General features: G+C 42.5%; 1 protein-coding gene across 2 annotated transcripts in view; it reads left to right on the plus strand.

The window, feature by feature from the left end:
- tpst1 (tyrosylprotein sulfotransferase 1) overlaps positions 1-28,000 on the plus strand; it is a 43,849-nt gene that overhangs the window by 14,110 nt on the left and 1,739 nt on the right. Inside the window, exons 2-5 of one of the 2 annotated variants that reach the window (XM_034097458.1) lie at positions 4,135-5,167; positions 11,688-11,886; positions 27,240-27,290; positions 27,856-27,919. In XM_034097458.1, coding sequence (XP_033953349.1) covers positions 4,311-5,167; positions 11,688-11,886; positions 27,240-27,290; positions 27,856-27,891 — 1,143 coding nt within the window. In that variant the 5' untranslated portion in view covers positions 4,135-4,310 and the 3' untranslated portion in view covers positions 27,892-27,919. The remainder of the gene's footprint in view (positions 1-4,134; positions 5,168-11,687; positions 11,887-27,239; positions 27,291-27,855; positions 27,920-28,000) is intronic. The other variant, XM_034097459.1, reaches the window with a different exon arrangement.

Below are 28,000 nucleotides of genomic sequence, written 5' to 3' on the forward strand. Positions count from 1 at the left end.
CAGGGGCTCACAGGTTCAAACCCCACTGCAGTCAGCATGTCGTTGTGTCCCTGGGCAAGACACTTCACCCCAAATTGCAGATGGCGTCGTGGTCACGGACGAAAAATTAAAAAAAACTAAAAAAAAAACTAAATGGGTCGCGAAATATACTTGGGCGGCCGTTAATATACCTGGGCGGCCCGCCCAAGTATAGACTGTGTGGGAAATCCTGCATTCATAAAAACATTTATCTTGCAAAAGAATGTTCTATTAAAGGTTGTCTTCTAAATGTGTTTTTATATTTGTGCTCATTTAAAGGTCACGTGATAAAGAACAATTCAGTGGCAGTTCAGTGTTTTTTATAGTGAGGAATTATTGTGTCCCTAGAATAAAAGGGGAATAAAAAACAATATTAAATTAGAAAACAGATTGGCATTTAAGTGTTATAGCTGCACATCTCCAATGATGATGGATGTAATGGTAAGATAGTCTTTTTAAATGTATGCGGTTCGATCACCTTCCAAACCTGAAAACTTCAGATATTTAGAGAATTAGACAGCAATGTCTTTTTCTATTTATCATACGCCTGTCTGCAAGTTGTGTTTAACCATTCATTTTGTCAGGCACAGATACAAATAGGTGATTTCCACCTTCGTAAGCAGTCGCCATTACCTAACAAACCTGAATTATGAAAAGCATTTCTAGTTATATGTATGTATGTATGTAAGACCTCCAGAGAATAAAATACCATTTAGAAGTGATGTATTTGCGGAAAGGGAACAGTGTCCCTGATTAATAAAACATGAGTTGGGACAAAGACGATGACAGTGTCTTGCGTCATTCTGTTTTGCCTCAAATACCATGATGGGGAGAGGCGTGCACTGGGTTCATTGCACTGCTGTGATGAACATCAGCCTGTCACAAAGTGATGCCAGAGTCCCTGCTGTGTCAGAACAATGCCGACAGAGCCTGTTAACCATCATGCTCATATTGACGTTAAACATTTGTAAACAGACAGCAGAGTAAATAAAGAGACAGGAATGTGAGGCACAAACAACTAATTGCTAGACGACGTATGAGTAAAGTTATACTTAATTTTTCTTAGCATGGTCAATTCTGTTTAGGAAAAGTGGGCAGCCACTTATGGGACCCTAACCCTTGACTTACAATAACTGAAGATCAGACGTAAAGTCTCCTAAGCAGGCTGATTATATACGAGTTCCTCTATTTCACTTATCCATAGAGCATGGTCTAAAACACATGGCAAAGGTGCATTTGAGGCATTTCCAATGTGTTTTTAGCGAAACATGTATACATCTAATGAGTGATCTCCCATTCTCTCCTGAAGCCAGGGTTTCCCTGTGTTCCTAATTTATTGATGGATTTGGCAAATAAAGAAACAAGCAGTTGTTTTTCACTTGAGAAAACACATGTACTTGTTCTGGAAGTGAAGCAGATGTGTGTTGTCCTGGCGCTCAGGACCCTCGGCTCCGCCCGTTGTCTTCCAAAAATCTGTACAATCAACAACTTCGACATGAGCAATCACACCTATAACCTAGGGCACAATACCTGTCCAAATGAGCTTTTTTCACAATTAACTGTATTATAATAAATATTCAATATTATAACAAGCATATAATAAAAACTGTATTTCTTTCCCATGCAACCCACTGGGGGCCTCGGCATTAAGTGAGGCCACAAAGAAGAAGGCCTGTTAGCTACTTCAAAAACTTTAAAGTAACCTACTTGTTTACACTTGCTGACGCAGATGTGTGAAAAGAGGAAATGCTGAGCGCAGAGGTTTGAGTTTACTGTCCATACAAGGTCTTGAAACATCACTACTTGAAATGACACATTTAGTTAAAATGTGCGCCATAGATTTATGATCAGGTTTTCCTACTTCAATGGTGCCATTTTTTCCGCTGCCACAAGAAAGCAATGCTTTATCCATGTGCCTGACCACACCTATTGCTAAAAAAAACAACACCCATGTGCACACAGATAGGCCCAAGTATAGTTGCTACTTACACTATGTGGTCTCTGGACATGAAAATGACAACTCTGTCTCTCCAGAACTAGTAATTACTGTTGGGCTGCGCCATTTACTGACTCTAAGAAGGGTTGTAAGATGTCATTTCCTAGTAGAACATTATTGTTCTTTTTATATGCCAATTTCACAGAAAGTGTTATTATTTTTACAATCTAGTCAGCAACTATAATATTCTAATCAATGGAACATTTGTAGGCTAAATTGCAGTTATTTTACTGTTAATTAGCTTTTAATAATATAGTTGTGTAACATTTTCCAAAGTCTGAATGTGTTCTGTAAGTGAAGCACTTCTGTGCATTGACCTGCCGTGACTTCCCTTTGTCCTAAATCTCCCCCTCTTCCTCCCTGGTCGTTGAGGAAGGTGACTGTGGCTTCAGGGCCAGCACAGAGAGAACCATTTAACATATAAGCTGTAGTAAGCCTGCAGATATTATTACCCAACATCAGGGGGAAAGCTCTCAGCCAGGCCACTGCGGCATGTACATTTTATATGAGTGTGTATGTTTTCTGTAAGCCACAGTGCCCTATCTACAGATTGAGTTTGTGTGCATGCTCAAAATTAGATGCTAAACGTAAAAAAGTACGCACTACCTGAGAATCAAAGCCAAAGAGAAATGTCCAGCAAGATAAAAAAATGATGTGTTCTTGATTAAATGCCTACATTGGTTAAGCTACATTTTGTATGGTCTGTCGGCAAAGATTCTTTGTCATGCTTTCTACTAACTCTCTATATCAGGGGTGGGGAACCTCTTGCCCCCGGGCCGTATACGGCCCGCAAGACCTTTTTCTACGGCCCTCGAGGTAATTTATAAACATACGCAAAAAAGAAAAAAATTAACCGCAAAAAAAGTAAACAAGCGAGTGCCTGTTTTTCCTGTCCAAGGTCAGGGTCCTTGAACACAACACGAGCCTAGTGTCATCACGTGGTATATGTCTCGTCTGACAGGGGTGCAGTTCTGACAGAGAGCACCAGAACGCCACTCCAGCACTTCCACAAATTGCAGTACCGATAAGGAGCCGTACACATGCCGCAGTTTTTGCGTGTCTGTGTCTTTAGTTGAGAGCCCAGTGGCGATCTGCTCATCCGTCATACTGATCAGACAGTCAATAACTTTGTTGTTATTAGCATCTGGTTAGCTAGCTATGCTAACGAATATAAGAAGCTTTTTCTACAACCAGTGAGGTAAAGGCACATCTTTATATGATCATTATAGTTATAAAAAAATAAGAGAATAAAGTAAACGGGTATAAAATACTATGACAGTAAAAAAAAGTTGTTATTAATAAAGAAGAATAGAGTTTGAAAGGGGAGTGATTTGTAAAATATCCATAAAGAAAAAGTAAATCTGCTTACAGTTCTGTTTCATATGGGTGTTGAGAGATGTGTCCATAGATCTCCTAATGTTGCTCTCAAAGTGCACCAGATTGATGCTTTTAACTTCAACATTTAAAAAAAAATCTTCCCGGGGGAGAACACCCCCCTAGAGGAGGTTAGCCCCCCCCCCCCCACACTTAAATCATGTTCACATGGATAGGAAACTAAATACATTTGCACACATCTTGTGTCCATATATTTCTGTTTGGGTGGTCATGCCACAACCGTGCACGTGCATGCATGAGTCATGGTAAAATATCTGGATGGTTGCGTTTTCTTTGCACAGCATGAAAGAAAGGCCAAATGAATGGGCTGTGATTTTAGTATTTTTAAGCAGAGGTCAATCATTTGTACGGCCCTCGGAGGATGTTGGAAACATTGAAATGGCCCTTGAGAGGAAAAAGGTTCCCCACCCCTGCTCTATATAAAGATAAGATAAGATAAGACAAGCCTGGGAGACTGACTTTATTAGTTTATTTGGATCGCAACTCCATTGTCACAATGGTGTTGAAAGCAGCCCTGTGTCTTGTGTCACTTTGTGCTAGAATGTCACAGTAATGTTGGCCTTAGATCAAAAGACTTGTCAGATAAAGGGAATGTGGTGATCACTCTGCTTCATAAATTCCTCTTCTGTAGATTTCTTCTGAGATGCTTCTGATGTGCAGAATGAATGTCCTGGTGCATCTTTTCTTGGTTTTTAATCAGAACTGTGTTTTGTGTCACAATCCAGGCCTCATGGAGCTGGGGACTCCACGCCTACTGTGCACCAGGGAGCTCGATCCATGCCCGGTTCCCAGCAAACAACCATAAAGGGTGGGAACCTTGATTGCCCTTCAGTTCCTTTTCCCATCCCTCCCCCTAAATTGCCCTCTTGGTGATATTGCCTCACCTACCTGTGGCCTGAACATGATTGGCAAGCTGAAACAGAACTTGCTGGTGGCCTGTTTGGTCATCAGCTCGGTCACGGTCTTCTACCTTGGCCGCCATGCCATGGAGTGCCACCATCGCATAGAGGAGCGCAGCCAGCCGGGCGGGGTCCTGCCTCTGTCGGCGCTTGGAGGCAGCATGCGGACCACCTTACGGACAGGCCAGAATCTCAGCACGCCTTTTGTTTACAATAAAGACATGCCACTCATATTCATTGGTGGAGTGCCCCGCAGTGGGACAACGCTAATGCGAGCCATGCTGGATGCCCACCCTGAGGTGCGCTGTGGCGAAGAAACTCGAGTGATACCTCGTATCCTGGCCATGAAGCAGATGTGGAGCCGCTCAGGACGGGAGAAGATGCGCCTTGACGAGGCCGGAGTGACAGATGAGGTGCTGGACGCCGCCATGCAGGCCTTCCTGTTGGAGATCATCGTCAAACACGGAGAGCCCGCCAACTTCCTCTGCAACAAGGACCCTTTTGCTTTGAAGTCGCTTTCCTACCTGGCCAAAATCTTTCCTCATGCCAAGTTCCTACTCATGATTCGTGATGGTCGGGCTTCAGTCCACTCTATGATCTCACGGAAGGTGACCATTGCCGGCTTTGACCTTGGTAGCTACAGGGACTGCCTGACCAAGTGGAATCGGGCCATAGAGACCATGTACACTCAGTGCCTGGAGGCATCGGACAAATGCCTACCTGTGCACTACGAACAGTTGGTCCTTCATCCGGAGAAATGGATGAAGACGCTGCTTAAGTTCCTTGACGTTCCATGGAATGATGCTGTCCTCCGCCATGAGGAGCTCATTGGGAAGGCTGGAGGAGTGTCACTCTCAAAGTAAGTGATGTTTTTTCTTTACCTATACTCAAACACAAGCCCTGACAACTTCTTGTGTCCTCATACTTTAAAAAGGTACCAGTTCTAGCACGGATGCCAATAGACTCACAATGTCTTGTGTTTTGGTGATAGTTTAAGCCTTATAGAGGAAATAAAGACGTGGCAGAGAGATAGTCAATCATCAGGTTAATGGTCATGGTTGCTTTTATGTTTTATTGTACACAGTGATTGTAGTAATTGTAGCCAGGGTAAAACTTCACTCCCCCTATTGTCACTGTGCCTTTGAACATTTTAGTATATAATTAGAACATAGGCCCTTGCAACGCCTTTTTAAGAATGGATGTTCTCTTTAAGCAGTTCCCTCAAACAGAAACATAACCTCAATTGTCCAAAGTCTTCTTGTTCTATTAGGGTTGAGTGCACTAGCTTGTAAAACGGGGGTCAATAGCCTTATGTCTTTTCCACTGTAATGTTTAAACTAAGCGTTGAGGCATTTTAAGTACTTTCAAACATTCTAGTTACCAGTGAGGTAACACTGAATCACCAGCCATCACTGTGATTCATTTGCTGTTCTTTTTTTTGGCTGCTGATAATAAGCAGCAGAGGCTTTACTAGATGTTTCCTCTGCAGCTGCAGACTTATTAAATATTTCAGTGATGACGCAGTGGTGGTTAAATAAATATTTGCTGTTGTAAGAAGTAGAGATTTGTGCCAGCCTCATAAGCTTCACATGGTAAGTTATGTCTGCCATATATCACATTCCCAGTCAAATGGAAATGAGCTTGGACATGCCCACGTCTACTTAGCTTTTAACTACTTGTCTTTGAGTGGAGAGAAAGTATGGATCTGCTCTTAACCAGCAGACATGAAACATGACATAAAAGTAGCAGTGTGTCAAGATATCACTTTCTATTGAATATCCGTTACTGCAGGCCTTACAAATAAACATGCACCTTTGGCCTTCACATATACCCTCGCTATGTTTTCACTAAGCCTCGGAACTTTCCATCATTACATTTCATTTGTAAATTAAACATCCTACGACTGCGCGCAGCGAGGAACCTAGTCATTAGTGAACACATGAGATGATGTCTGCGCTGCACTACTGTAAGCTGGTTTCCTAATGGCTCTGCCGGTGTCAGAGTTGTTATTGTTTCAGTGATTTGGGAGGGTTGGCCCCTGGAAGGCGCTTAGGAAACACTGGAGGGGTCCAACCCCATTCCTCTCTTGTGTCTATCCCCCAGCCCCCCATGCTAACACCCTCTTCCTGCCACGTAGCACCAGAACACACTCCATATCCTCTGGAGACATTTGGGCTACGTTTTGTTATTGTCTGCATAGGAGAACCTCTCTTTTCATCCACTGAGCAGTTTCCCCCTCTAAATGCCTTTTATCTTTCTAGAACTTTAGATTTGTTAGTGATAAGAAAACTCTAATTGACTCCATTTGTCATTGTTCTGTTCTTCTTCTTGATTTGACTTGACTTGAGAAGAAACCATTTAAAGATCAAAGAGGCAGCAGGTTAGAGAAGAGGTCAGACAAAAAAAAAAAAAACCCACTAAGAATATTTGATTTTGTCAGCATGCCTATGATAAATGCACATGTACATGGAACTTTGATACAATTGACGTCAGAAGAAGCCAGCCACAACAAGCCTTCGGGGCAGCACAACTACCATCATTAACATTTGCCCCATCCCCTCTCAAGTACTTTGCCCACAATGCATTAAAGTCAACCCCCATGACACCTGGCAGAAAACGCATCTTGTCCACTACACCCACCAGCACTTCTCCCTCTGCAGCATCCAACAGCTCCCGGTCTCTATCAACATGAACATCTCAATCAGCTGGCAGCAAGGCCCCGGAGCGGGCCCTTGTCTATGCATTATCAATCATCAATTACCTGACCCTGATTTAGTAGAGGCCGTGCCTTGCTGAGCAACTTACTCCATTACTTATCCCAGTTCAGGGAGCCGCTCCTCCCCTCCTCCCTAACTCTCATCCTATTGGAGATCTGGATGTCTCCAGCCAATCGTCTCTGATCAGGCGTTGGTGATACAGAACACCACCTTGGGTAAAGGAGGTCCTGCAATGAATAATTGACAAGCTAGAGGCCATTAAGAGCATCAGCCTGAAGGGAAGTGGTCATGTGACGGGTGGGTAGGTCTTTTGTCACATCACATTTAAAGCCAAGAGGGGGGATGTGCGCACATGATTTGCTCAGCAGTGTGGGTGAAAATGATTTTCGACTGGTGACAGGAAACAAACAGACGGGATATAAATATCACTGGATTGTCTCCATGATTTTATTGAGTGTATTTTTCTGGCCTGGGGCTGAAAGATTAAACTATCTTGAAATGATTCATGATACGATCCTGCATGATAGCAATGAGACATTTTATGTCCATTAAAATTATGTTCTGTTAAAGAAACACTAGAGAAACACCTCGGCAGAAGAGTCGTAGGATCCGCTGTGGCCTAACATGTAGGTCTGGAAGAGTCCCACCATGTAATTATTTTACACCAATTCAAGTTGCACATACTCAAAAGCAGAATGCAACAGTATGCAAATATGCCTTTTTGTCAATTATTTGGTTTTAAACCACATTTTTTTAAAAAGATGGCAGGAGAAAATAGGATGTTATTGACGGCAAGAAGTCTGCTCTACAGTGGTGAAAAACAACAAGCAGCACTTACCCCTCTTGGCCAAACGTAACCGTACCTCTATGTGCGTTCCACAAGTACCGCCATGATTTTTTTAAGCACATTTTTTTTGGGGGGATAGCTGGAAACATGGTCAGTTAAAGTGGAAATGGTTCTTTTATTTAGAAGAAAATGTAAAAAGAACATTGTGGCTGATTATATAGGACTTTGTTTGGTTTCCTTATATCATTGTTCTACACAAAAGGGCCCTATTAAGCTGTTTTTCCCCTCTTACAGCCTGTTCTGCAGCACCTCTTTTCACCCTCTGTCTGAAACCAGAGCCCAGACTACAGAAGTAAACATAGGAGTCAAATGGAGGCGTTTTTAGACAGGGGGGAGTGTTTGTGAGAGAAAGTCCCTCTGGAGGGAACACAGGGAGCCTTTGCAGCCATTTACATGCACAACAACCTATAGAATGCACATCAGGGAAGGTTAACCTCCAAAAAGCACAATGCAATGTTTGGAAAGTCAATCCTGAGTGGACCTTTATAGTTATGCAACGTTTTTGTTTTCAGAGAAGTTAGTTGTGTGAATGACCAACAGTTGATGGAAAGCTGTTGTTGAACTGTTTACAGGTATTTCAGTATTACATATCTTTTTATTTATTCAAATATCTGTTTCCTAAGCCGTTGAGATTCGTCAGCCACTCTCTCTATACTCAGTCTTTGTTCTTTATCAGTTTATATCTGACGTCGACACTTAGCAGCCTCCTGGGTCTTGATGGAGTTACCTAAAGTGATTCCCTACCCATTTGTTGCAGAGTGGATATTTGGATCATGGCCCGTCTCTCAGAGACCATCTCCACCGTCCTCCTGAGAAGACGAAACCAGCTCACTCTATTAATCATGCAGGAGACTATACCCGTACAGTGTAAAGATTCAATTGCAAAGTAAATGGATTAGAGGAAAGTGAATTGCCTTATTGAGGTATAGAGTATAGACAGGAAACATAGGGAGGGAGAAGCTGGACTGCTGACGGTAAATAGAATCGTTTGGGGAGCGAGGGATTGACCTAAGGAAAATAGTAATGGCAGTTAAAGAAATGAGCATTTGTTAGAATTCTTTGTGAAATGGCCTTCATGTTTTCTTTGAACTCAGTACCCAGGAGAACTCCGTTTAAGCCTGGCTTTGTATTTGGCATACAATGTATTTTGGAGCCTGTGTACAGTTTGTCTGAACACTTGGAGATGCTGATGTCATTTTATGGAATTAAAAAGATATATAATAAGGACAATAATCTCTTAAGTAATCACTCATCTGCTGCATTTGTTGACATGAAAACTAAACACTCGGTCTCTATTTATCTTAATTTGCCCTCATAAATGCATAGATTAATGCATAAACATTCAATTAAATAAATGGAAATTCAATGTTTTTAAATATTATATCATCAATACATTACGGGTAGTAATACATTATGACCGGCAACGAGAATCAAATGAAACCACTGACTGTTGGAAATGAAAATGTCCTCAATGAGTAGGGAATAGTATAGCAGAGAGAGAGACTTTGTACAAAGTATTTTTAGAAATGTGTGCTCATCCATACTTTGTTTGATGAAGAGCTATATAACAATTCACATTTTTTTATAAAAAAATGGTTTTGGTCATGATTTGGTTTTAAAAATTAAATGGCAAAAACATCTCCCTCAACAAAATGGTGACTCTAACCTTGGACATTGGTACTTGCTGAGAAATGTGTCATCTGCACAGCCCTAATGTTAAAATATATAAAAACTGTGGGTTAAGATGAAAGCAAGACTCAATGCTATCATCCCCTCACGCCTATTTTGTGCAGTCTTGTATAAAGTGATGGGTGCTGCTAAAACATGTCATTATGTGTACAAATGATGTTGTTCTGAGTGTACCAGGTTCAGCAACTTGTATCTCCCCACAGTCTATTCCGAAAGAAAATCCCAAACTATTTCCTAAGTCTTGTCGCAACCAACATCACACCCATAATGCAATATGGTATTTTAGAATGCGAGGAAATCTGTTTTATTGGCCAAGTATGTGAACACAAACAAGTTATTTAATGTATTTTTATGATCTCGATTTACTTCCAAATAAATATACATAACAGCAAAGAACCGATACAACTTCTTTGTATACAAGTATGAAATATGTATAATTAAGAAGAACAATAAATAGAAAAGTTGTTTGACTGTTGAACTGATTTCAGTTCATCAGTGACTGCCTGTGGAAAGAAAGTGTTTTCTCATCTGAGTTTTGACATACAGCAAACTATACATATATTACACATGTCACTTGTTAGACATTTTATCCAAAGCGATTTACATACTCAATACTGTGGGCAATCCCCACAGGAGCAATTTGGGGACACAACAACATGCTGACTGCAGTGGGTTGAACCTGTGACCCCCTGATCCGAACACCAGCGCTCTATCCACTGCGCCACACACACATATAACCTATGGAACTGGTCCAAAGGTGTCTACATGATCATAGATTGACATCAAAGTCCTCCTGCTGGACAGTAGTGGTTAAGTCCTTTCAGCTATTCCCCTCGCTTGTTGAATATTTAATTTCAGACAATGAATAATTTACCTCGGGACAACATGGTGGATTTCTCCCTCTCAGAAGTGCTTCCTGGCTGATGGAGGGAAAGGGCGGGTGGAGGATTATTCCAAGAAACCTGCATTTTTATAAAAACTAGGAATTTGTATTCTTATAGCAAACACATTTGAAATGCTCATGCATTGCCTGGTGAAGTTCTCTTCTGTTACTTTGACTTTGTTTTGAAATGTCATGACCTTGCAAGGTTTAAATATTTCACCTTTGACACAGTGATGGAGATTCCACTTAATAACTGAGCTAAAGGAAAGAATTCAGTCCATATGTTGATGAGCATAGGAAATGTGATGCATGTTGGCAGCAGATTGAACTAATGGAGGGAAGGGGGATTTATTCAGCAAGGGGATCTGCTGAGGGAGGGAAACCAGGAAACCATCTTTTATATTGTCTCAGGATTAGATTACAGCCAATGAACACAACTGAGGGATAGACTTGTCTGTTTAAACCGGGCCATTTGGGGAAAAGTAGGAAAACAGGGCAAATATAAATGATAAAGTAACAATAAGGTACAGATCCAAAATAAACACAATGCCAAATGGGATAATGATGATGATAAACCTTGGCTGGTTTAATGGGGATTAGCTAAATGAGATGTATGTACTTTGGTTTTGACATTGCACTAGACCAGGGGTGTCAAACTCAAGGCCCGGGGGCCAAATCCGGCCCGCAACCTCATTTTCTGTGGCCCGCAAGAGCTTGCAAAGAATATAATATGTTTATTTTATGTTTACATGCCGCTTTACAGAAGCATGTTGCCCATAAACTACATATCCCACAATGCATCTTGTTTTGTGACATGCGCACTGAAGAGACTTGCAATTATTTGCCCTAGACTTCTGCTTTCAGACGTAGTTAATTATGAAGTTATTACCCTATCCGATAATAATCCAATGCAGAGGCAATAATGTAATATAATACATTGTTTTATATATATTTATATATAGTCTTAAAGTTACAACCCGCCCTTTGAGTGCAACCCTAATACTAATGTGGCCTGCGATGAAATTGAGTTCGACACCCCTGCACTAGACCATAATATAATATTGACCACGTTTCTAAATTATTAATTTTTACTAGGAATTCAGAAACTATTGCGAGACATTAAATATTTTTGAAAGGATGAAACTACTTGCCAAATCAAACCTCTTAAGGTTTAAACCGTGGATGTTTGGCAACAGGATATGTTTTTTTCAGATACAAGCTGAACATCTTTCTGTCTTTCCAGGGTGGAGAGGTCCACAGATCAGGTCATCAAGCCCATCAACATGGAGGCCTTGTCCAAGTGGGTGGGGAAGATCCCAGCTGACGTGGTGAGGGACATGGCTGTCATCGCCCCCATGCTGTCCAGACTGGGCTACGACCCCCACGCCAACCCTCCCAACTACGGCCGGCCGGACCCCAAGGTCCTGGACAACACCAGAAGGGTGAGTCTGAGCCAGAGTGATCAGTGTTCAGAACTGTATTCTCAGTCAGTGTAAATGATCACTTTTTGAGTTCTTAACACAATAAATAAGGGGTTTTGTAATGAAATCATTTTAGTATATTTGCTTTCAAACTAAGACTTTGGATGAAAAGATCAATACCACTCTCATTTGAATGGTAAATAGGAAGCTACAGCTAGCAGTTGGTCCAAAGGCCCTTCTTGAAGTATAACACCACAACTTGTCTGACTTTCCTTATGGATTAAACTAACACTATAAGATGCATTAATAAGTGAACTTCTGATGTGCTAATAAGCAATCATTTGTTCCTTTGCTTGGAGCCCAGGTAACATGTCCTGCTGTTTTCTAGTTTCTAAGGTAAGCCTATACAACATGCTGCTGGTCGTTGCTTTATATTAAGTGGGCAGGTATGAGGGTATTCATCTTCTCATCAAACTCTCAGTCAAGAAAGAGTTCAAGCATGTTAACCAAAATGCTTGACTATAACTTTAAAAAGGCCTTTCGCTATTTGAATTTTAGCCCATTCACTGCAAATGAAATAAACAAATTATTATATTATTCTAATGGCAATGATCTGTTTATCTATATGAAGAAAGGCAGCCGTCAGTGCTTGACCTAAAAACTCAAGTCAAATAGAATCGTGGATTTGGAAAACGTGACACCCCACCATTCAGTCTGTACTAAGTAGTGTGCTCGCCACAGGTGCATTATGATGCCACACTAAAACAGATGGAAACCAGTGGTTCTCTGGAAAATGGTCAAAAGAAATGCACTTGCAAAGCGAGTGTCAATCGCAGTGGAACACAACGACTAACAACATTAGTTTTTATGTAAGATCCCTAAGGAACATTTGCTCAATTAAAAACCCTTAATATAACACTGTAGTCCCTGCATCCATTCTACATGTATACTGTAAGTTCTGCTGATCCTGTGAAAACAGTACTTTACTATCTTCTGCGGCCAGCCCTAGTGATGCCATCAGAGATTACTGCTTGGGTTGCTTTGGCAGTTACCCCTTTGAGACATGACATCTCTCCATCTAAGATGTTGCTTTGTCCCTGTGACGTAGATGTAGTTTACACGGTCTGTTTGCTCAAAGAGTTTTATAGGAGGCAGGCCTTAGATTGGGAGATTGTCTGCACAGTCTTCTTTGCTGTGGCACTGATGTCTTTGCCAGACGTCAAACCCTTTGCTATTTTTGGAGCAGAATATGTTTTATTAAATCCTTTTCCTCAAGCCGAGCTATCAGGTGACGTGCTCTGCAGCTCCTCTCTTTGGTTGCATACCTAATGTCTGAGCCAGAGGACCCAGTTCTCTGTAGTATTATCCTTCAAGATCTGTAAAGGTTGTGGATTCAAGGTCTTCCTGGTCCTAAGATGCACCATTTCTTCATACATTTTGTGTAAACTGGAAATCCCAATTTTTAAGGTTTAACACAATCAGTTTAGCTGTAAATGGAACTCCCTGTGTTTTGAATTTGGCATTTTTAAGATGTTGAAATATGAATAAGTACCCATTATACTCATTTTGAAACATCGATAAAGCATTAAAAGCAGTGAGAAGAGGAGGACTTCATACCCTCGCTCGACAAATGAGCTGATGATCTAGGATGAGTCAGTAGTTCTCATTAGTTTGAAAATCTCTCTTGAAGATGGGGAAATAGAGAAAATGTGTATTGTTCAGTGTTCTTAACAGTATAGTGATGATGAAGACGGCAACGTGTCGGTTCCTGGACTGTTTCCAGGTTTGACCTCTCCCCTGTTTGACTGCTGGCCGATGCTTTAAGGACAAAGGCTGGAACTCTTTCCTTGTGTCTAAGTATTTTCCTTTGTTTCTACTATTGACCACACCATACAAATAAAGACTAATATTTACATATATTTCAAATAGAACCCGAGTCAGAAATGCGATTATACCAGATTTAACTCCAAAGCTTCCAGACTCCTGGTTTGACCAGACACCTGGAATTCAAACAAAAACAGTTCACTTTTCAACACCTCCAAGTGTTTCCAAGTGATATAAATACAGAGACAGTAATAACATTTCCGTTTTCTTATGAACAAGAAAATAGATCTACTTGTTGATATATTATATTGTTGGCCACATGGATAACGCTTGCAGTCTGGCTAACATTATTGTCCAGAGTAAGAACCAAATAATATAAATAACTAGAACCACTAGATTTCTGTGAGAAAGACAAACTAAAACTGAATCAGAATCGAGATTATTGCTAAGTAGGTTTCCACATACTTGGAATTAGCTTTGGCGTATACGGTGCACTAAAACAGATTCATTAGAAGAATCTTTGAAGCAAAAACTATTATAATATAAAATATATATATACAGTATATTACAATTTACTCTAAGAAACAAAATATGTGTGGTTTATCCGAATTTAAAGTGACGAGGAATGTGCGACAACAGTATTAAATATGAGGAATGGCTCACATGATGTGTGCTAACACCCAATGGTATTAATGAGTAATTCATTATGCTATGTTACTGATTTAGCAAGGTCAGTAGTTATGCCTGATTACTGGATTTTTTAGTCTGATATTAAATGTGACGCAACGTTTGGCCAAATAGTGTAAAATGCTTAATTAGCACATCTTTGATAAATGTTTACTGTAACAATGTTAGTGTTGAGCCAAGACTAGATTAAGAAGATGCTATAGGCCAGGGGTGCCCACACTTTTTTGGCTGGTGAGCTACTTTTGAAATGACCAGCTCACCGAGGTCTACCAACCAAAAATAAAATCCCAAATTGCAAGGGTTGCTGAATAACACGTTTTATTTATACATGGGATAACTACAATAGGGCTGCAACAAACGACTCATTTGATAATCGATTAATGAAATTATTAATCGACTATTCGGACTATTACTGTATGCCTTGCACAGTTTCTCAAACGCTCTTATTTAGCCATCAACTTTTAGATTTAGCTTGAGGTTGTTTTAGGCATGTGGAAACTAACAATGAAGACAATAAAGATGAATACTTGATTAAAAAATACATATATTATTAAATTAACTTAAATTGTTTACAAAATTAACATTGCTTTTTATTTAAATTAAATAAATAATATTTCACATCAAAAGAAACAACAATGTTTTAACAAATCGTATTTAAATAATCTGATGACAGAACTGTAAACAGAATAGCTGAAACTTTAACAAAATAAAGAGTAACTCTGTTACCTCTAATCATTAACCCATGTTAACTCCGTGTGTTGCTGCTAGCATACATAAGACCTGACGTGGAAAAGTTACTCGTGGATGGGGGGGGCTACAGAGCTACTAGAAAGACAGTCGAACCCGGTGCATTCCTCCGTCTGGATGTGGAGCACTTTTGCTAAATGTTTAGACAAATTGCTCGTGTTACCGCCCTTACATGCTAAACACTCTTGGCAACGAGTATTGTCCACCTCAAGACGGGTAACATTTAACCACACCTTGGAGCGCTTCTCTCCGCCATCCCCGCCGTGTGCTGCTGCATGGAGCAGCTGCGTGTGTAGTGGTAGAGATGTAGTCTGGATCGGAAAGATCGAAAATACACCGACCATAGACGCCTTTGTTTGTCTTTTTGCATATTAGAAACGAGTTGGCGACACTAAGACTGCGAGATAATGTTTTTGTAGCAATAATACATGACCTTTCTCTTTCTCAACTCGCTACTCGGAGGGAAGACGTCGCTGTCATATGCCTTGTGAACACTCCGATAATGCCTCTCCACGTTACCTTTCTTTGGCAGAGCGACACTTGCTTTACAAATAAGGCAAATAACCTTTGAATGTGACATCAGAACAAAATATTCTTCCTCCCATTCTGGGTGGAAGTGGTATGTTTGTAGCTTCTTGCTCGGTCCCGCACTCATTTTGTTGTTTGTCTCTTGTTTGTCTCTTTAACTTCATTTGAGTTTTCTCGGCACTTGACTGATTTGGTATCGCTTTGCATTCTGGGTTAACAGACTGGAAAGCGATAGGTCGCTTTTTCTGTCAATCAAGTAAACTCCTGAATTAAGTGGCAGGGAGGCCAAGGGAGGAGGGATCAAAACCTGTCTTGTCTATTTTAACGGAGCTGGATTTTTTTTTTTTATGAATGACTCGTGATCTACCAGCATTGTCGACGTACTGGGCACGTCTGCTAGGCAGTCGTTAGCTTTGCTTTTCTCTCTGACAGACTGCTATTACTGGTACTCATGCAGACAGTTGCATTAAAGACTAGGTCTGTGCTCTTGTCACGGATAGTGTTACAGTCTCTCTAATGCATCCGTGTCATGGCGTAGGTCACGGTAACTGAAGCCACTTTTCACATCAGTGCTTCAGCCATACTGTGTGTGTTTAGTGGTGTGTGTGTGTGTGTGTGTGTGTGTGTGTTTAGTGGTGTGTGCGTTTCTGTGTCACAAAGTCCTCTCTTATCCTGACACGTTTCATGCAGCAGTGATGTTTCAGCAAAGAATTAAGACCATTTCCTGCCATTCCCTCAGGAAATGTCTCACCGGCCACATGGTTTACTAGAAGATTCTCTGTGTGTTGTGTGGTGGATTTTATCTTTGTGGAAAAGTTGACATCTATTCCGATAATTCTTGAAGGGTTTGTCTTTAAACCAGTTTCAGCTATTCTACTTTTCCTAAGCATTTACATTGCTTTTCCGTTCATTTGAGAGGAACCAAGAAGGTCTTTTTTTGCCTTCGGGTAGTTATTGGAAAAATGTGTGCAACCACAAACAGATGGGAACATCTGACTAGGTGGCAGAGTGGCAAATATGTCTTCCCATGCTGTTCATAAGATGTATTCAACCTTAAAACTTTTGTAATACATGTTTGCCTTTTTTTCAAAGTCACCAGTGTGATCATAACTTCCTCTGAACAATATACCTACGTTGTAGTATTTACATCTTATTCATATAGTCAACTTCTGATAACTGTAATAGTGGTGGGTGCATCGCAAAACTAATTTATATCACGAGTTAAAGTATTTTGAAACCAGTTTTTTTTTTTTTTTTCTTTGTCTTCATACCAATTCGTTTTTCTAGATTTTCCATTCAATAACAGAACATGCAGTGTTCACATCATGCACACTTGCATAGACAGTTTCCTAGGCCAACACATATCTGCTCTACTGCTTGTTTAAAATCTTCACACTTTGATACAATTGTGCTACTTCTTAGCCAGTCTTTTCATTGATGGGTCTGTAGACTGGTGTAGCAGAAACTATAGAAAGGCACACCAGTGATTAATGTTAAGCCCGGGGGCGGGGGCTCCCGCAACATCTTGCAAGAAACAGCGTCTGAGGGCTTCTTAACATTTAACAATCTATTAATGTGTCATGCCCACTTAACGGGAAGAAACTCAGCTACCTGAACCATTTTTACCGAAACAAAACACAATTCTAACGCCAAGCCTCTGAATTAGCACTAATCGAAAGAGTGCTCACGCGCTTGGCACATAACTCACGGTAGAAATATGTTATACTTCATCGGATCTGCACAAACAAAATATCATATGAAAGCTGAGATTCCACAAATTCCAATGGTATAAGTATCATCACTGCGCGACTAAAACTCATGGCAGCGAAAGCCAGCAAAGACAACACACAACTTCACTTTACGTGGCCAAAACGGCAAATACGTCTTACTTTTGCTGTTTTCTGATCAAAAGTTGTGTTCAATGGCATTGAAACGCATATACACGCTGCTGAAGGTCAATCCAATGTCTCTGTCACTTTGAAATGATTACTGATCATAACATTTATGTCAATAAGAGTACCTTTCATATATTTCTGCTACTGTATGAGAGCTACGAGAGTGTATGACAGCTTCCGGTTTGGGGGATGCTGGCTGCGCATCACTCTCATTCCTCAATGGTAATGTTTAGATGGATTTAGGAACTTCCCCTCGATTCTATTGGCTCTAACAGTTCAAAACAGAGATATGGCAAATCTACCCAAATGACCCCAGAAGTGGGTTTCTTTTTTCTAAACCTCTCTAAAAAGGTCAAATTTCACTTGTTTTGCATCAATCTTGATACAGGGTATCAATGTTATAGTTTAGATTCCTAAAGCTTTTAGCCTACTATCCCATCATTCAAGGCCGGTTTTCACTGTAAGTCATGTTTTGTTTTTTTGGACGGACACTATAATTTACACTGTTCTACTATGTTCAATCTGAATTTACCTTAAAAGAAATACATCTACAGTATATTGATTCTGACTTTTCTACATCCAACTCACAGATGTATCATTGCTTTGAGAAAAGATTATTAATGTAACCCTTTTAGAAGGTAAGCCAGTCATTTGTTCTGGGCATGTCATTTTCGAGCCTGAGACCTGGAAAACAGGCTCAGGGCTTAACAAGTTAAGGATGTGCCTTTTTTAATAAAGCTCAACCCAGCGTCACAAACATATAAATAAGTTCAGAACTAAACCACTAAGAGGAAATGCGTACGTGTGGCAGGAAAGAGGATGATTGGGGTCAAAAACAGCGTGCAGAGCTGGTACATCTTTAAATGTAACTTTGTAAATCAAGGTTTAATTCAAATAAGTGGAAAACTATACCTAATAGGTTTTTGGTGCGTTTTATATTGTATTTGTGCATTTTTACGGGAGCAATTCGGGGTTGCTGGGGGATCAAACCGCTGGTTGGTATATGCCCATTATCCCCTGAGCCACATCTGCCCCGACACGTCTGAGGAGACTGATAAGGGCAAAACTCAACATTCAACACAGGTTTGTTATCTTACTACCAGGCGGTTCAAAAAAGAATTGAACACATTTAACAGATCATGTCCAGTCCCGTACTGATCTAGTTGTGTATCTGATCAGAGCTTTTTGCATCTGGCTCCATGAATGTTGAGGTTGCAGATACATTACAGACAGCTGTTGTGTTGAAATGCTCCTAAAATTACAATGCCTCATTTTAAGAAAAGTACAAAGTTGCACATTTCACAAAAGTTGGTCTGTTACTTTAAAGGTGAGCCTACATACTGTATGTTACCAATTTTCTATCAAGGCTGCCATATGTCAGTGTGCTGGACTGCTTTCAAATCCTCATGTTTTTCCTGTCATGTTAGCATCATGTTGCGCATGCTAATGCTTTTCAAATGTGCCTGTGGTCCTGTTTACATATTTTGGATGCAGTAAATATCCAGGTCTTCCTCCGCTCTCTGAAATAGTTGACGCTGTCCTCCTCACAATAGGCTTCCCTGTCTAGACGACACCATGTGTGTTTAAGCTCCTCTGATTAGATCGATGCCGTGTACATCTGCACGTTATTACAGCGATTTCCCTGCATCAAGCCCAGCTGCAGGCTCTGTGTTATTGTTTTCATGCTTGTACATCAGATACGGATTTGTAACGAATCTAAAACAGAAAATGCTACACAATTGAATTCATGTCAAAGACTTCCCACTTTTTCAAAACCTTTTGATGCAATTTGACCAAATAAAGCCCTGTTAGTAAGATGGGTCTGTTGTCTTACTCTTCAGTAACATCTTAACAACTAAAACAGTCTTCACATGCGGGCAGCCAGGCACTACACAGAGGTGAAAGGTTAAGTGTGCCGTGGTGGCTGCCTGAAGAATGCATTAAAAGAAGAAGGGGGGGCAGGGCTGTCAAAGAGATGAATTACAGAAGAAAAGCATTGGAAAAATAACAATTATATTCGTGGGCACGGCACAAAGCAGTCGTTTGCTGTTTCAGTGAACTACACAAAACAAGGACAGAAAGTCGTTTAACTTCTTGAGTCCAAAGGCTGCTTTTATTGTTCTTTTAGTCATCAACTTCTGAGAATAATTTTGTTTCCATTAGTATGTTAGAACCCCCTCCCTAATATTCTCTGCTGTATTGCCCAAGACATCTGGAAAGCAGCCCTGAACTAAATCACTGTATGCTGAAGCCACATGTGGAAATGCTCTTCGCTGTCTTGGGTTTTCACCCAGCCCCATCCAAACATTTACCCTCCGTCTCATCTCATCGTCAGCCCTGATTTCACCACAGAATATGCAGCCTGGTTCTCACTGCTTGGTGAATAAATAGTTTGGAAGCAGCCATTGAACCAAATGTTTGTGTTGTGGAGACGGAGGGATCTGGATGATTAATGAAGCTTGACCTGTTGAGAGCAGCCTTATCTCAACGACTGCGGGTCAAAACCAGTCTTAACAGTTATCCTCCAAGCAGTATCAGCCCTGACGTCAAAACAGTCCATCTGTTTTGTATAGATTTAAGAAATAAAGTTTAAAGGTAGTCATTTATAAAGTGGTGCAGTAAAGAGTCCTAATAACCAGAAAATACTTTCTGACCACGTATTGGTAAGAAGCTTGACATGAGGTTATCCCAAGCTTACAAAATGTGTGAATCTCCGAAGCTTCTCTGTTATACAAACGGCGCTTGCTAATTGGTGAGTAAATGAACGCCATCATGCCGACGGACCGTCCTCCTTTAGCGTAATGGTGTCCTGCGCAGCCATATGACTGATAGTTCCTTTTATAGCACTCCATCAGCTTTTATTTCTGCCAATACATTTACATAAACAGTGAACACAACGTGGTGTTCATTAGGGTTATCCTGCTGAAGAAAACGTGCTAAGTATCATGGATGTGTGTTGGCCATAAAGTTTATATCCTGCAATATAGTAATATCCAATGGGGATCTCCCATTGCTTTTTGTCAAGGGACACGAAGTTCCCTGTCGCACGCCAATGCCACGTCATCACTGCACCACTCTTAGACAAGGTGGGGTGGAGACCTAGACCTTGTCAGAAGAAGGTGTGTTTTGTTCACGTTAGTTTTATCCGTCTGTCGTCAAGGATCTTTTATTTCTCTACAGTTATATGGTCCCAGCTCTTGGAGTGGGCTCAGGTCATACATTTGATGTTGATCAGTTCTCAGTTTCAAAACTCAATTCACAGAATTTGCACAAATGAAAATGATCAAAGAACAAATTGCTCCGACCCTCCGCTAATGACTTTGTTAAAAAGACCACACCTGAGTTGTGTTCTTTTTGTGGAGGCCTCCCCTCTGACTGCTGGTCAGGAGAGCTGGTTCCAGCTTCTGTACATTCTTGAAGCCGCAATTAATAGCTTTAAAATGGCTTTGCAGTTGTTCCGATCCCTGGTGAGAAATGGATATTGGGATCGATAAGTTCTCACTTTCTCACAGTAACAATGAGTAAGTGGAGAGATGAGAATGAATGTATGTAGAGTTCCTCGTTCAGCGTGTGGTGCTCCGCTCTGCTGCAGAACCTCCCCCTTCATATTGCTGCAAGAACTCTTATTGATGTGCAGGCTTATCGCGTTGTATTGATCCAGGGCTCGCGTCAGTTCTCAGCCGCCGTGAAGCTCTTTGGCTCTTAGACCTCCACAGAGACTCATATTCATAAAACCATCCACTGTACGAGAATGGGAAAGAAAGTGACTAAAATATTTCTTAATGAGGACTGCACATGAAATGTCCAATGATCCATGCCTCTAATTCCTTCAACTCATATTAAGATTGCTTGAAGAGGTTTTTTTATACTAAGAGCAAATATACTTTGATAGCTTACTTTAAGGCTTGGTATATAGAAAACCTTTTTTACATATAAGCTTTCCGATGAGAGGCTTCTCTGAGCGTAGTCATTCTGACGAGGCACGATGAAGTTGTCTTAACCGTCATTTAGCCAACGCACTCTTCTGAATTATCAAGATTCCTTTCCATTTGTTTATTCCCCTAAAATATGTAATCATTGTCTAAAAGCAAGCAGCCATACACAACCTTTCCCTATTGAAACCACATGCTTAAGATTAGGTTAACAATGTTTTAGAGTGGTGCTCAAACGACTCCCAAAATGCTTCAATGACTTGGCATGTACCTCCTCCGGTTCGCTCGTCTCAAAGTCAACGTTTTTTTGCGATTGTGGTTAGACCCTGAAATAAGGTCTCTGGTTAAATCAAGCAAAGATATGGTCGTGTTTAGTTCTCAGAAATAAAATACATCCGTGAATACCCCACTAGGGAATGCTCAAAGCTTCTATGTGTCATAGAAATGGCTGTTGCTAAACTACTAAACATCATCACGCCTTTAGCTTAGCGATGTTGATTCTACCGAGATGTAGTTTGTTTGTAGCCTAGCGTTACTCCTGGCGATTGCATTTATGCAATGGAAATGATCCTGCTGACGAAAACGTAAAAGTATCATAATTGTTTGTTGGCCACAAAGATTTTTACAATATACTGAAATCCAATGGAGAAATCCCATTGCTTTGTGTCTAGGGATCTTGCCTTGCAACTTGCGAGTCAGCCTAAATAAATTGTCATGAGGCACCACTCTGACGGTCAGTACTCTACAGTTTTTGATAATTGGACCTGATTTTAAGGTCAATTCTAGGACTTGTAACAGATTAATTGTGTGTCTGTTGAGTGTATTAGGCCCCCTGGCAAAGATCGACCACAAGGAGATTAGGGAAGGAAAATCATTAAGCGTCCTCTCAAGTTATTGCTCTCTCGAAAACAATCTCCAAACACAGCTGATTGAACATGACTTTGTATTAAGCTTATTACAGCCCCTGGCTCCAGAAGCAGCACACGCACACATTCCAAAGAGTTTCTGTGTGTAGTTCGGAGAAAAGCATTTGGTAACAATATCCCTGGAAACCTCGGGTGGAAGCAGACTGCTGTGCAGCTCTTCTTCTCCCCTGAAGCTCATGGCTCAACACTGGCAGCTTTTCAGATGCACTGGGCCGTTGCCACATTCAAACCCCGGGACTGGGGCTTAGTCACAGGGAGCCCCCGCCATAGTGCTGAGGCTGAGGCACTGCAGGCTTTAGTTTGGCTGCTCCACACTGGGCTGACCTGCTGCTTGTACCAGCATGCACCTTGGCTGACCCCACCGTGCTAAACCCTGCCTCTGGGCTCCTCTGAGGCTCGACCTCACTTTGGTTCCCTTCTCGGAGATGCACTGTGGGTAAGGAGCTCTTATTTGAAAGCAAATATGTGTTGATTAGCAGGAATGTAGCACACCGTGGAAGCGGAAGCCGTGCTCTCTTTATATAAAAAGTGGATTACAAATATTTTGTACCTAAAATAAATAATGGTCATCTCAAGATCATTCAAAAATAGTTGTGATTATACTTTTAGCCGCCTTCGAGCACCCCTACTCAGTGGTTTAAATATTCTGTAAGGCTGTGATAGTGAGATGGAAGGTACAGAAGGTTTTCTGTTTTAATAGAACACTGAATTAAAAAAGGAATATAATTGACAAAAACCGCCTACCGAAAGGTCTACTTATAGTATTAGGGTTATCTGCGGAATTGGATCATCAAACTCGTTGTAGCTAGTGTTGGTAATCTCGTGAAGCTAGCAAGAGAATGGTGCGTTTTGAAAGGATCCAAACCTAAATGTAGCTCAAGCTCAAACATTCACTAAATGTGGCTACACATCGTCAAGTTGGCGACACTGGCAGCCTGTCCCCTCTCCTTCCAAAGCCACTGTCATAATGCACTTTTAAACTGGCTGCTGTCAGTTCTCACAGAGACTCCGTTAGCACAGTCAGAGGTTTTTATAAGAAATGTTGCTGCATGTGATAGTTCAACATTCAAGATTCTTGTGACCTCCTCCTGGAGAATATTTACCCACAGATGGGGTTTCATGCTCTGAAGAGTGAAGCCACCATTTATACGTTATAATTGGAGAAAGTTGGCACGTTTTTTGCAACTGAAGAAGAAAAACTAGACTTTAGTTTTCCCTTGAAACTCAAATCACTTTTATTTAATTGTTCACAAAAGAATATGAACTTTTGAGCCAATTCAAAATGTTGTAATTTATCTTGCTCATTAAAGGCTATCAAAGACGATATTGACAACAGATGTAAACGCTTATATTCATGAAGACTGTGTTTGAGTGCTCTAACAAAAAAATGCAAGGTCCCCTTAACGGCATTTCCCAAGTCAATGATGAACTTCCCCCAATTAGCAGATCAAGGACATAATGTGGATTTCTACATTTTGATTGCATTGCATTCTAAACCGTACCGTGTAGACTGTAGACATAGTTCCCATCTCAGTTATTAAAACTGTTGGGGAAATATTTTCCTAGGTCCACACCTCTGACCCAGTTTATCAGTCTGACCCGACCTCACCGAGCGCAGGCCCGAGACCTCACCGAGCGCAGGCCCGAGACCTCACCGAGCGCAGGCCCGAGACCTCACCGAGCGCAGGCCCGAGACCTCACCGAGCGCAGGCCCGGGACCTCACCGAGCGCAGGCCCGGGACCTCACCGAGCGCAGGCCCGGGACCTCACCGAGCGCAGGCCCGGGACCTCACCGAGCGCAGGCCCGGGACCTCACCGAGCGCAGGCCCGGGACCTCACCGAGCGCAGGCCCGGGACCTCACCGAGCGCAGGCCCGAGACCTCACCGAGCGCAGGCCCGAGACCTCACTGAGCACAGGCCCGAGACGCGCAGGCCCGAGACCTCACTGAGCACAGGCCCGGGACCTCACCGAGCGCAGGCCCGAGACCTCACCGAGCGCAGGCCCGAGACCTCACCGAGCGCAGGCCCGGGACCTCACCGAGCGCAGGCCCGAGACCTCACCGAGCGCAGGCCCGAGACCTCACTGAGCACAGGCCCGAGACGCGCAGGCCCGAGACCTCACTGAGCACAGGCCCGGGACCTCACCGAGCGCAGGCCCGGGACCTCACTGAGCACAGGCCCGGGACCTCACCGAGCACAGGCCCGGGACCTCACCGAGCACAGGCCCGAGACCTCACTGAGCACAGGCCCGAGACCTCACTGAGCACAGGCCCGAGACCTCACCGAGCGCAGGCCTGAGACGGCTCTCAGTGTTTGTCTCCATATTCCTGCCTGCTGGCGTCAGCTGATAGAGGTGGTATAGTGCTTTGCCTGTTTTATCTTTTTATGCAGCATGTTGATTATTCTCTCAGAACCAGCCAAGTCCATGGGTCTTCAGGGGGTAGAGTTCTTCAGAATTGGTTTGGCATCCGCTGTGTCACCTCATGGCAGCAGCACATGTTTGGTCAGTTCTCCAACTCCATAATAAACCATCAGTGTTGGCCATCAAGCTCCAGCTCTCCCCGTGTCTCTGAGGTTCGTCTCCATGGCTTCAGAAGTGGTGACGACCTATAACTGTGGAAAGTCACTTTTAGCATTTTGATGAGCAGCCATGTGCGACTGACGGACACCTTCATATGAGTGTAAAAGAGGTCAGCGTGTGTTCATTGGACCGTGGGATCATGACAGGAAGGCAGCACGGCATCCCCTCGGTCAGACAGATGATTGGCAGGCAGCGGCCCTCTGATCTGTGTTGTCTGCCTCAATCAAAGAGGCTGTGACTATCCCTCCTTTTGTTAAGCGGATCCTTCACGGGTCACAGCCCTGGAGGGGGGGCTCTGTTGGACAGGAGGGGGCCGGCTTCATGTTACTGCAGAGATCCAACATGTAGCCATGGAGTCTGGGCCTTCTCAGAGGTCGCCCTTCACCTCTCTGTCCTCTGAAGATCAATGTGTCCTTCAGAGGACAGACAGCTCACCACTTAGATTGTTTTTGTCCAACCAGAGGGCATTCTCCTCCTCTCCTCCCCCTCTCCTCCACTCCTCTCCTCTCCTCCCCCTCTCCTCTCCTCTCCTCTCCTCCCCCTCTCCTCCACTCCTCTCCTCCCCCTCCTCTCTGTGGGAGCAGAAGGTTGGACGGCCTCTCAGCAGTCTGGCCCGGAGCCTCCCCGCTGAGGAGGGCAAGCTGCAAAATGGCTCCCGGCAGGAAATCGGTAACATGCGCTCGCCTCCCTGTCTCTGGTGTTGGAAATAATTTGAGATTAAGTTGATTTTCTGGCGCTGAGTTCACTCCAGGCAAGCACGCAAGCATGCATGAAGTCACGCAGGGGGATTAAGGAATAGGTTTTTGGGAAAGTGTAATCTTCTGAGCTGTAGAGGGGGGCACAAGACTTCTGATCCAGTCCTCCCACACTGCGGAGGTCCAGCTCGGATCTAGCATCATTATCTGATCCAATAGCATTTGATATGTTGGGTGTAGCAGCGCTGCTATGTGAACCATCAAAAGGACGAAAACATTTTTAATTATGAGATAAAAATGGGCACATAGAAATTCCGTCTTTTAATAGTTCAGTCATTCGTTGCCCTTGTTTACTGCCTGTGGTTGCCTGCGGTTGTTGTGATGTTGCCGTTGTTTGGAGTGCGGCTGAGGTTAGTGGTGGTGACAGAGAGGGGAAGTCAGAGCAACAGAAACACTGCAAAAAGCAACGAGAAACCGCAACACTAAACACAAGCAGGCAAAACCAGTTTCTATATTTATATATAACACACATACTGCACAGCATGCTTTAATACCACACATTATGTAAGGCTACATGGAAGTTGATACAACATATTAAACGTAATGGTACGGTCTGATGGCTGAGCTTTCTGCTACCAACGGCTGACAACAACATCACTTAAAATGGCGGCAGCACTGATCCATGTTTCTGTAACGGTCTGCTCACATGTTCTGTTCCATCAACCAGTCTTTAAACACTGCCAGAGTACTGTCTTCCCGTTAGTGTTCACTTCCTGTCCGTCTTCTTCTTCTGCTGCTGCTGCTGCTGCTGTCGCTGTCCTCCAGCTCGTTGTCTTTAACCTCTTTGCGTCTCTTGCACTTTTTTGCCGTCTTCTCTTTTTCAGGACAGTCTATCCATCATGAATCCAAAGTTTCCCGCTCTCCACAAATATAGAAATAGATATTCAAAATGGTGGTGTTTTCATGGATCATATTTTTGTGGCCACTACTTAGTTGAAATTCACCGGACTTCTTGCCGGATGGATATGACTGCATAGGATCCCTTAATCAAAACATCTGTCTGCTCTTTGTCCAAACCACACTGACCAATCAGAATCGAGTTTTCAACTTAGCCATGTCGAATAATGAAAGGCAAACCGGTGGTTGCAAACAGCTGAATAAATAACATGCGTGATAGGAGGGGATGTAGTGAGCCGTCTCTCTGCTGCCGTCTCCTCATGTCTTTATCTGCGAGTCCTTTGATATCCAGCTTCCATCCGTCATCCCGCTGCCGTTCCTCCCAGTCTCCCCCCCCCCCCCACATTCTTCTCTATCCCCGGCTGACAGAACGACCTCATGCTACTGCGTTGTTTTAATTCAACGCGCAGGAGGTGACTTCCTGTGTAGATGTTATGAGTCGTGGATTGAGACGGGAGTAGTGGTGTGTGTCGCTGAGAGGAATCTCCTAACTCTGGAACACACACAGAAAATGCTCATCAGTAACCGTGGTGATCCAGACGATGCATTCAAGCACATTCAGTACATTTGTGGAGCTCTAAACCTGGTCCTTGTTTTCCCAGGTCTTTAAGGGTGAATTTCAGCTACCAGATTTCCTAAAAGAACAATCACAGGTACAGTAACATTTCTGCCTGTTTAGCTTTTCTATCATTGTTTGTACACACAAATCCACTCTTTCTTTTTAGGGTCTGATTTGAGTTGAACCATCTGCAGCTCAGTGGAAGCTCTCCTTTCAGATCTCCATCTGCTCACATTTACTCATCTCTTGAGTTCCTTGTCACTAAACGCAGCTTGTTGTCCGCCTCATGATTGTCTCCATGCTTTTGGTCTGTTGTGGTTCTTTAGTTTGTTAGTCTCTTGATGTTGCTTTGTTGTGTCTGGGTCTGCAGAGCACTGGTGCCCTCCTCTGGTTGTCACAGCAACCTACATCTTTTTGTCTTCATGCTGTAGGAACTCACTTCAGAAGAGTCTGTCTGCTTTGTTAATAATGACGTTCTTTTCACACAATCAGCACTCTTTTTTCTTTGACTCATGGGGAAAGGACATGCACATGTGAAGTCAGTGAGTCAGCTGACTGAGGAGAATCTTCTTGGAGTTTTCAATTCTGGTATTTCCTGATCTCTCACTCTCGGAGTGTAACCTGTGTGTGCGTCGTCTCCTCTCTGTTCCTCCATCCAGATTCAGAAGTCTGCAGTGAGACCCAAGCCCAGTTAGGAGCAGCAGGGCGCCTCACCACACACAGGTACGCAAGATGCTGCTCTCTACTCCATTACATTCATCTGTTACTTTCACTTTGAAGACATAATCACAACTTGCAGGAAAT

Source organism: Pseudochaenichthys georgianus, chromosome 13, assembly GCF_902827115.2.
Source record: "Pseudochaenichthys georgianus chromosome 13, fPseGeo1.2, whole genome shotgun sequence".
NCBI lineage: Eukaryota > Metazoa > Chordata > Actinopteri > Perciformes > Channichthyidae > Pseudochaenichthys > Pseudochaenichthys georgianus.